At 41.8% G+C, this 11,230-nt stretch overlaps 1 protein-coding gene and 1 long non-coding RNA gene across 2 annotated transcripts; one reads left to right on the top strand and one right to left on the bottom strand.

Moving 5' to 3' along the window:
- Nucleotides 1–4,351: 4,351 nt before the first annotated feature.
- LOC136557032 (uncharacterized) lies at nt 4,352–10,640 on the bottom strand. Its single transcript, XR_010783727.1, has 4 exons — nt 10,473–10,640; nt 5,818–5,910; nt 5,224–5,415; nt 4,352–4,495 (listed from the first exon to the last, which is right to left on the bottom strand). It is a non-coding gene; the product is annotated as an uncharacterized lncRNA (long non-coding RNA).
- Nucleotides 7,413–10,990, top strand: MANSC4 (MANSC domain containing 4). Its single transcript, XM_066550553.1, has 3 exons — nt 7,413–7,644; nt 9,032–9,166; nt 10,069–10,990. The coding sequence occupies exons 1-3, from the start codon at nt 7,413–7,415 to the stop codon at nt 10,746–10,748; spliced, it is 1,047 nt and encodes a 348-aa protein (XP_066406650.1). The 3' UTR covers nt 10,749–10,990.
- The last annotated feature ends 240 nt before the right edge of the window (nt 10,991–11,230 follow it).

Here is an 11,230-nt window from a genome sequence, read left to right as displayed (position 1 = left end):
AGAAGCTCTTTCCCTTTAGCAGTAGTGTGACTCATGTCCAGTTTGTGCAGCTTGCTTAGTTTTCAGACAACTCCCTATTTTCCATGCTCAGAAGGGATTTTCACTCCCCACTATTAAAACATTTAAATGGTATTAGTCTGTTTTGTGGGGTTTTATCCCTCTCTTTTAAGGAACACAGGGTTGTTTACTTTTTGGCATTGTGATCCTTTATCACTGTTTTGTTGGTCTTAACTCTAGCCCATGGAGATGACACAAATGTCAATCTCAGTTACAGGTGTTCTTTTCTGCTGACTTCTATAAAAGCATTTTTTGAGGTGAAGTAGATTTCTGCAGATGTTTGTTTTCCACCTCACTTCAAAGAATCTTCATCATCTTGCTTTTGAAGGGCCCATTTCATGTTCTGAAATCCTTTTCTATGGGATGTCGACCAGACCAAAAGAGGTCTCTTCACTAGCTGGGTCACCATCACCTCTCACCTTCTCTTTCCTACTGATGTGTTTCATTGTTTGCTTGGTTTGTGTTCCTCTTTCAGTCTTCCTCATTATTTAATTAATACTCAAATTCCATTTTCCTGTCTTCTGTTCTTAATAAAGCACCACAACATTTTTCCTTTTTGAGTTTCTTACACCTAGTTAAAGTATGAGCATTTGGCTGTTTTTTTCTCTGCTTCAGGATCAGCCTTCAAAAGATTATTCCACACAAGTGTCTCAACCCCTCAGTAGGAGTCCAACCCTTAATTCCTTCTTGTCCTTTAATTCCCACAGGCAGGCATTTCAAGCAATTGCAATCATGATTACTCCCGAGGAAAGCAGAGATCTCATGTTTGGCATGGCCAGCAAGCTGTCCTGTTGGAATACAGCAGGATTGCCATCTTTAGACATCTGCTTTGGAGTCTCTTATGTTTCATGGATTTGTAAGTTAGCTCCTAATTGGTGAATGCTTTTTTCCATGTAGTCAGTTATGGTAAGTTCAGCCTCAAAGTGTTGACACCGCGGCCTGGGTGGATGAAATATTTCTTCTCTGGTTGTATGTTGCCAGATGAGCCCTATGCCTGCCACTCTGCCTGGGATTTCCAGTACTTCTTCCTCACAGTCTATGAGGTTTGTTAATGAGCTGGATCAATTCTGGCATGCAGTAGTGTTTTATTCCTGCCAGCAAACTTCTGATGGCCCTGATTCCCACAGCTTTCCACAGGAGCTCTCACATGCCCAAGAGGTCAGCAGTACCCAGTGGCCACTTTTACAAAAAGCCTGTTTCCTTACCCAGTTGTGTTTTTTTGTTGTTGTTGTTGTTGGTTTCTTCTAAGATCAATAGTACATGTTATTATAATGGAATCAAAGAAAAGGCTTTGCTGTTTCACCTGCAATCACTTTGGTTGTACCTTAAGTGAGTAAGAAATGTATTTTCCAGAGTTGGAACTCTATTTCTAGAGCTACAAAGCTGAAATGTGTCATTCAGAGCCATAAAAGATTTGCATGATCTTTGAAACAAATATAAAGAACTATCTATCATCCTTCAAGAACATGCTGAAGCATCAAACATGAAAACAATCATGGTAGATTTTAAATCTAAAATGTTAAATGAGTTTATGACAAAAGAACATGTCCTGAAGAACAAGACACTCAGAGAAGAAGACAAAGGTAACTCTGCTCAGCTTTTCAATACCTGTCTCCTAGACTTTAGCTCCTGGGGCAAAGTCTTCAAGGTGTTTTAGACAGTTCAGGCCTCTCTTTACAGTACCTGAGAGACAAATTGATACCAAGAAAAAGGGTTCTCAAGTGCCAAGAAAGGGACTGTGCAGACACCAGAGAGTGTCAGTAAAGGCTCTCTTGCTCCAGGGTTGCCTTGGCCATTTGTGCTACATAATTTTTCCCTGTGTCTGGTGCCTGAACTATTTCCTCATAGTTAATGTCTGAATTTCTTCCAAGGCCAAAGAGAGATCACTCTTTTCTTTTAAAAAGACGTGGAAATGGAAGAAGCTTTTTTCATACAGCCACTCCATTGTAATAGACCATTCAGCCATGACACAGAGAATCTCAGCCTTTCTCTGCCTGGGCACACATTTCTGTAGCCCTCTGACTTTCCCAGCATAGCAAAAGCAAGGAATCACAGAGACTCAGGAGGGGTTACTGCTACAAAGAAAAGTGAAGCCAGGGAGACACTGGATAATACTTGAGAACTAGAAATTAACACCAACCTGAATGCTCTGAGGAAAGGACCACACTGAGTGAAAAAAAACTGTGGAAAAATTGAATTCCTTTCAGCCTTATTAGTCTAAAGTGTGAACTAGAAGTGAATCTGGGGATATTTAAAGTATCCATGCTATCTAATATAAAATATAAAGTGCCACATTCTGCCCTCTGAGACACAGTGCAGTACAGGGAATTGTACTGCACTGCCAGGGAACTGTGCATTGAGGAACAGTGGAATTACTCAAGACAGGAATTGGTCTTTTGGAAAGGATTTGCCAAATTGTTCAGTATTTTCCCTGTCACAAGATACAAAGTAAGCATATATGGAACATAGGAATTATCCTGCAGTATTTCAGCATTTAAAAATGTCAGTGTTCTAAAGGATCTTGGCATTTCTGAGAGGAACTGACCAGAGCATAATTTTACTTCAGCTGAACTCTAGCATTTGTGAAGGATGACCTGCTAAATTAAGGTAATTTCTCTTTACAGATTCGCAGCCAAACAAATCACTTCTTACCCAGTGCCATTAGCAATGCTATTAAAAAAAAAGAAGAAAAAAATAGAAAGCAAGCACTCATTTCTAGTAGCACTTGCTAAGACATTTTTCCCTAATATTTTCTATTTATTTTTTCTGCTTTTAATGTGCTGCTTATTTATTCCTTGCAATAAAAGTATGTTGCAGCACTACTGAAAAGATACTTGGAGTCACATGTTTTTTGAAAGCAGATTGTTTATTATCAAGTACTTATTAGTCATATCTGAGTGATTAATACTAAGGTGTGTGCTCCTGAGCTTGTCTGGGCAGCAAAAAGGCCATCCCAACCATCCCAAGAGTCTGTGTGTGGTGGGCATTCTCTGTGGATCATGGGCAAGTCCAGGCCCCAGACAGCAGAGTGGAGGTGGAAGAGTGTAAATCCTTGCAATGGCCTTCAACCTGGTCCATTTTTTACACCACAGACCCCTTAAGGAATTTCCTTGAAACTCCCTCAGGTGAAATGAATGTTCCCTGACAAAACCTGAATGGGGGTCAGGCTGCTGGAGTGCTCTGTCTGCTGCTGGATCCCCTGTTAGGGATGTTTGCTCTGCACAAATGTGTTGTGCATCCACAGCCAGGAATTTCTTGTGCAGCTGTGCCTGGAGGAGACTCAACTGGGTGCTTTTAAAACAGCAGATATTTTTTAATCCTGGTGTAGACAAGCAGTGCTGAATTTTAGTACATAATAACTAGGTAAAATGAATGGTAATCCACATGGAAGACTTCCACTCAGTATCCAGCTCTGTAAAATTCACCACAAGATTGAAACTCCATCCCCTTTGCCCAGTTCAAGTTCTGCCATAAATCAGCATCTGTTCGTTAGTGTTTGCTAAACATTGTGCCTTTTGTCATAAAACTTGGCTGAAGTTAATCTGCAATGCCACTAGATATATATTTGTATAAATCTAATCTTGGTAAAACTTGTGTTGCTCTTTGCTTGAACACTCAGATGCCAGCCTTGGAGCAGAGGTTTGGCCAGAATAAGTCTGAAGCCAAGATCCGAGAGAATCTCAGGGCCTGGCAACCCTTGGAAACAAGGGTTTAAAAAACTGTTTGTATGAAGCCCCAGGAAGACAAACTGTAATATTTCACCTCTTTTTACTGAGGTGGGACTGAAACCAGAATCTTTGGATCAATTGTCCCTAACCTCAGAGAAGGTCAGAGTCATTAAAAATGTGATACATTGCTCCAAACCAAAACTTGACCACTAATAGCTGTTTTTGACAAAACAGTTCTCTCAAAAATGCTGTTTTGTTGGACTTTAGATATTTTGAAAGAGACTTTTGATTTCAAGGAAAATTTTAAAGGAGAAAGAAAGCAAGCACATTATTTGAATAATGTCAAAGACTCAGTTTGATTTTTTTCCACATATTTACATTTCATTATTTCATGATTCATTATATTAGTCTTTTATAACTTTTATACCTTAACAGAGTTACAGTGACATATTCTGAAATTATCAATATACTTGGTTTATTTAAAACTTTGATCTTACCCCTACTATAATAAAGGGAAAATGCATGTACGAATCTCAGAAAAATGAGATAAAGATGATTTTAACACAGGCCTGAAATTCAGTTTTCTTATGTGGAGCACAACATAGGCAGGGAACTTCATGCTGATGTCACATGGCATTATGCTGCACATTTCCTTAAATTCATTACTGACATTCACAGGAGGACTTGGGCAAGGTTCCTACCTCACCTGGGAAATTGCTTGGGTCTCACTTCTCAGCTTGTCACCTTCCCACTGCTCGGTCACACAGTACCTGAAGAAGACACGGACTCAGTGTAACCCATTGTTGCCTTCCAGTGCCTGAAGGGAGCCCACAGGAAAGATGGAGAGAGACTCTTGACACAGGATGTAGTGCAGGACCAGGGGGAATGGCTTCACACTGACAGAGAGCAGGTTTAGGTTGGATGTCAGGAAGAAATTCTTCCTCATGAGGGTGGTGAGGCCCTGGCACAGGGTGCCCAGAGAAGCTGTGGCTGCCCCATCCCTAGAAGTGCCCAAGGCCAGGCTGGACAGGGCTTGGAGCAACCTGGGATAGTGGAACTTGTCCCTACCCATGGCAAGAGGGTAGAAATGGGTGAGCTTTGGGGTCCCTTCCAACCCAAACCATTCCACAACTCTACAACTAAATAGATCATTTCTGGTCTTTACATATTCTGAGTGATAGAGCCATATATTCCATAAAAGCTAAATGTAGTTCCAAAAATCAAGACATGTCTGTTACTTCATATGGAAAAAGTGCATGCTTTTCTTTCTGCTTGGCAAAAAAAGAGTTAATGCCTGGTGATGAATCATTTGTGCTGGGAAGCTCCTGGATTGTGCCATTCTCACTGCTGGCCCAGGTGGGAAACTTCAGGGACTGTTTCTGATTATAAGGATCATGAAAAAGATCATTTTGTTCCAGCGTGGCAGGTCCATTTATATCTCTTTTACTGAAAGGCCTGCAAAACCATTCATATTCTGACAGGAAACAGGCCCCCCTACCTTTTTGTTTTCCAGGAAGAAATGTGAGGAGTCGGATGAAAGGAGTTCCTAAATAACATGAAGTGCTGGTCTGGTACTGGCCACAGACTCCCCTGTATCAGTGGCAGCCTCTTGGTCCCTCTTTGCAGAGCGCATGGAAAATCAGTCCCTGGTTTGCAGGTAAGACTTGGGCATTTCCTTCTTGCAAAATATCTGTGAATTAAAATTTCAGCACTAATTTACATTTCCCATTGAAAAGTCAAAGCAAAATTAAGGGGAAGCTGGCAGAAGATGGTGAAATTTACTAGAAATTTTCTGTTTTTAAAGGAAGTTGCCTAAAGCAGCCATTTATTTACTTGTTTTAATCACTTTATCTTTCATTAAAAAGAAAGTTTCCTTGCAGCTATTTCTGCCCTTAAAATTTATTCAGGAAAAGAGGAGGAGGAAAGAATACTTTGCATCTCCTTGTTAAGTGCTTCCCCAGATTATTCAGAGTCTTCCAGGTTTCTCTTCTTGGAGATATGGAAAGAGTAGGAGTGAGAAAAGCAATCAGAAATCAACATTTTTGCATGCAAATCTTGCAGAACAAAACAGATCTGAAAATCTTACACTTACTCATACTACAGGATGTAATGCCAAAATACAGGCATGTCCATCAAAATTTTGAGTGTGTTCCAAATCAAGTGATTCCTTGGGATATTTGGAAAGCTGAAACAAATATTTTAAAAAATACACTGTCAATAGTGCTTGTAGATATGTGTCTAAAAGCTTCCCTGTGCAGTCCACTGAGTGAAAGCTATCAGGCATTTTAAAATGTATTTAAGGTTTTAAGTGCTGATTATCACAGAGATGAAAATATCGAACTCCAAAACTAAATAAAACAACGCAGGTGCCAAGAGCTGCTTTTCAGGATAGAGGCTTGAAGAATTACTCACTTACCTTCTTTCTAACAGTTTAATTCTCATATTCCCCACAACAGACTTTTATTTGGAATCCTCCTAATTATGGTTCCAATGAATAAAATAATGCCTTGCTATTAGATCAACAGGGGCTAACCTGCTCTAGGCTTTTTTATCTTCCAGTGAGCTGTGTAACACCTGTCAGTTCATTTTCAAACTGTAATGACCAAATAATTAAAATGAGTTTGATGCTCTCCCCACTCCACTTAACTGATCTACACTTCATGTGGAAAGGAGGAAATTCCTTGATCTCAATCTTGAAGTGTAAAAACACAGTGTAAAATATTCTTATGTATTGAACACCCAATTTTTATTGCAAACTGTAATTCAGCCTGTCTCTCAACCTCACTATACAGTCCATTGGGTTTAAATCAACTCCTGTATTGTAATATTTTAAAGCTTTTCTGTATGAAAAGTGTAACGTGAGAAGCGGGGATCAGACTTGGTCCTATTAAGAAAAAAAATGTGGGAGTTTCAGGTTTCAGACCAGGTACTTGAAAAATCATCTCTCTGTGTGTCAGCTGTGTTTTCTTTCTGACAGGCCTTTTTCTAGCAGAAAACCTTGTATGGACTGCTCAATGTTTTTAAAGTTATTATGGGGAGAACACAATCATAGCTTGAGTGGAGGTTCCAGCCCTCCCCAGTCATAGAGAGTTCATCTGGTTCTAGATCTTTACAAATAAAATTTTAATATTCTTGCAATCAAAATAGTGTAGGAAGGGGAACAGATCTCCACCCCTGGCTAGAGATTCATGTGTTAGCATAAGAAGGCAGATTTCCACAGTCACCAGATAACTCAAAGTGTTCAGATCCTAGACAGAGCTGTTTCTCTGTACTGAGTCTAACAGTGAACAGAGTGAGGTGGAACAAGGTGCTGAGCTTGCTGTTATTCACCAAATCTCAAGCTCCATGTCTGCGTGGCTTGGTCTGAGGACAAGAGACACAAAGAGGGGACCACAGAAACAAGTTCTCTGAATGACTAAAAACAGCCTGTCCCTTTTGTGTTTCAAGACCCACCTCCAAATAATTAAGTTAGAGAACTGCAATAATAACTCTTTATAATCTTCTATAGCTCATTAAATGTCTGCTCTCTTTCAGCAGCTGCCCAGACAGCACCATGGGCATTGTCTGGAGGAGCCCCTGCCCTGGCTCATGCCCCTGGCAGCATCCTCACTTTTTCAGGGATGCTCCCTGCAGTGCGGGTGCAGCGCTGGGGCAGAGGGCGGCTCCCTGAGGCCCTGCCACGGGGCCATGGCTGTGCTGCTGGCAGCGGCTCAAGCGCTGCTGCTGCTCCTGGGGCTGCCCGGGCGCTCCCAGTGCCTCTGCTCACCCACTGCCTTCTACAAGAACTGCTGGATCCGGCGCTTCCCGGGGCTCCTGCCGGACCTGCGGGAATCGCGGCGGAGGGGAGCGCAGCTGCTGCAGGGTTATGCAGAAAGCTCCCCCCAGCAGTGCAGCAGGAGCTGCTGCCTTCTGAGGAACGGTGAGTGCTTGTTGGCAACATCCTGGCACACACTGAACCCCCCATTTTGGGTAATGTTTATATAAACAGCCCTTCACTTGAAGAAGAAATAGAGGGGGTGGAAGGAGGATCTATAATTTTTTTTTTTCAGGCAGGAAAGCAGAGGCACATTGTTGTCCCATGGAAAGGAAACTGATAGTCTGTATTTTTTCAGAAGACTACACTGGGAACACACTAAAATCTTAGGGTCTGCTTTGCAATTTTAGATCTTTGTTACAAAGCTTGTAATACCAATATTAAGAGAGTAACTTAGTTGGCAATACCAGCATTAAGAGAGTAACTCTTCAGTATTCATCCCCATCTGTATTATAGAGAACAAGCAGTGACAGTGATTCCAACAGCATTCCCTTCCTGCAGGATAGCATCAGACTAGGACATGGTGAGAGGGAGAGTGGAGGGGACACACAATTTGTCCTTCTCTGAAATACAAGAGTATTCTTTTCTCTCTTATTCTGTGTTTATACCATGCAAACCAGGTAACACTAAAGTTATAGCAATAAATAATAGCAGTAATTCATCTGGCCACCCCTTTTCTCTGGTAAACTCAGGCTCAGAATAAAAATAAACAAAATCATCCTTTGTCCTAAGCCTTGTACTTTGTCTGTATCACATTGCACTTGAACTCTACAGGAGTGTATTTTAGAAGGATACATGAATTGCATGTTTGTGGTGCCTAAATTTTTAAAACTCTCCAGACTGGAAAGGGGTTGGGATATGGTTTTGGAGGATGAAAGTGAGGTACCAGTTACTAAAAAAAGTCAATATAAATTTAGATTATATTTTGAATTATGAGCAAAAAATATGACATTCACAACCTGACAGTGACATAAATAACTTCCAGCAGCAATCCTGGGAAGAGTCAAATTCTGTCTTAAATAATGTGAGGTGAGAAAAATTACATACATTTCAGCAAGATTGTTCCTATCTCAACAACAAACTTTTTATCATATCCCTCCACATAGGACTGGATACTTACAGAGATAAAAAATGCAAACTTGAAATCTCCTTTTTGTAATCATATATATTCAAACAAAATTTGTTACTATCTTAACTAAACAGAGACATTAGAGGGCATTTCAAAGGGCTTTAAATCAGTTATTATTTAATGAGAAACAGAAGTAGCACTCATATGGCTGTTCTAGTCCAGATGTAAAATAAGGATGTAAGTTCTCTTTTGACTGTATGCTCAATTAGTTTATATGATAATGAGAGAACCACAGGATCTGGTCTCTCCTCCCACAGGATCTGGGCAAATATAATGAACTTCTGACATTAAATAACATCATAACATGCAAAATGCAATGGTCATTCTGCTGAGAAGCTCAACTTTGTTCTTTATGGGTTCCAGTCTCCTGCAATCTAGCAGTGTTCTACCATGGAGCCATTCATAGGAACAGGAACTGCCTGCACATGTCTTGCCCAGCTTTGGAAAGCTGCATTCTAAAGGCTGGAGTTGATGTCATTTTGTACAACATCACAACAGGTAATTATGCATTTCATTTATGAAGGCTGAAAACAGAGCAGCTCTAGGGAATGTTAAAATGATACCTGGTCAGCTGCTGTGCTAAATGATCTCCTGAAGTAACACAGAATGCTAAAAAACATGAAGACTTGCTTCCTTTTCCATAAATATACCTACTTCTGAAAATAATTCCCCCCTTTCTTCCACTCAGAGTGAGAAAGGAGCTTGAAGATATACCCTGCTCTCAAGATTCGTGCTCTGAGTACCTCATCAGTACTGTGCTTGGCCAAAATACCCTCCCAGCTCTGACACTGAGAGAGGAGGCTGCCACTGCTCCATGTCCCCAGACTCAAGCAGTAACAAGGCTGAACATTTATTTTCATTAACCAAATGCCCTGTGAGCACAGAGGTAACACAGACAAACACATAAAGCAAACACACCAACACAGGGAGCACCAAAAGCCTCATCCTGCTTTTTGTGTTAGTGAAAATATATAAATATGTGTTTATATACACACACATACACAATGCTAAGTCCCCCAGCAGCTTGTTGAGATGCTCCCAGGGTGCCCAGTCTGGACCCCAGACTCAACAGCTGCTGCCACTGGGATGTTTGAGCTCCCATGGTGGAGCCTCCCTCCAGCTGCTGGTGCAGACTGTCACACACAGAGCTTTCCTGGATTTCCCTGCCCTCACTACCCTTTCCTCACCTTTGGTTCCTTCCCTAAGCATCCCATAGTCAGTCATGTGCAATCCCAAAATCCCTTGCATCCCATAAGGTGTCCCACAACCCGAGGCAGTGACACCTCCAATCCAAAAAGGCATTATTTGGGCTCCCTGCCCTGCATCTGTCTCCATGGATCCTTTTTGTGGGTGTGCAGACAAGCTTTTGTCAATAAACTAACATTTTCCTAATTCCATAGGGATTGATCCAGACCTTCTCATTTTCGAGAAACTGAAATCCCAAGAGCCAAATGCTTACTCCTCAGCAAGTAAATCTGAGAGGCAGCACAGCACAAAGACCCCTGAGGGGGGAAGATGCCAACATCACAATGCCACCACGTCAGGTTCTCCTCTGCTCCGAGCTCCACCTGCTGCCATGAGCCATGGCTTACCAGCAAACACTGCCAGCCCCAGCTGGAGTCTGACAGTGCAGAGAACTGCAGAAGGTACTGCCTATTCCAGGGCAGACACTTCCCCAGCAGCCATTGATTTTGCTAATAGGACAAGCAGCAGGTCGGTCATCACCAGCTCAGACAAGATTGTACACTCAGCTTTGAGCCCCAGGCCTGCCCAGGTGTTATCCCATGCGCCCACCCCTCCTCACCTGAACAGCAGCAAGCAACACCTCAATGAAACCAAAGGCTACAGTGGGAGGAATTCCACTTCAGACAACGAGGCAGCTGCCTGGGAAGCTGCAGCTTTGGGGGTCTGGCTGATTCCTGTTGTCCTTTGCTCCTCTCTCCTCTGCCTGTGCTGTTGCACTGTTGCCCTCACAGCCGGGCGCTGCAGCTACAGGAGGGGTCACTATAAACCTGTAAGGACAAGAACAACCATGTCCAGACTGCTCATAAAACATGTTCCTGTCAGAGGTAATCTGTGAAACACCATCCTGCCTCTGGAACAAACAGGATTTAAAAAATGCACCCCGTACACCAGTTTACTTCTCTCACAGAAGCAGTGATAACTTAGTTCAGAATATTTTGGTTTTGATTTAATTCTCAGCAGATGAAGCACAACTCCCTGTCTCTTTGTGTAGGAAACACCTATTCACAGCTCCCACTGTTTGAAGCGTTTTGGTTCCTAATCTGATGCAGATTAATGCCTGAAAAATACTGTAACACTTTCCCCCAGGTTCAATGCAGCTGCAGTATTGGCATGTCTGTGTGGCAGAGAATTATTTAACTTGATGAGAAATCCTGCTGTAGTTATTTTTGTACTTGTCTATTTGCTACCAAAAAAGTAAACATCCCATGTAATGCAGGAAGAAACAGGCGACTTATGAAATGGTCTTTTTGTTTGAAATGGTCAAAATGATCCTGTTTTCTGCCAAAGAAAGGCAAAACCTAAACTCAGAGAAACACT

The sequence above is a fragment of the Molothrus aeneus genome, chromosome 5 (assembly GCF_037042795.1).
Source record: "Molothrus aeneus isolate 106 chromosome 5, BPBGC_Maene_1.0, whole genome shotgun sequence".
Classification (NCBI taxonomy): Eukaryota; Metazoa; Chordata; class Aves; order Passeriformes; family Icteridae; genus Molothrus; species Molothrus aeneus.
Note: the sequence above shows the minus strand (reverse complement) of the source record. Positions and strands in the feature narration are given on the sequence as shown.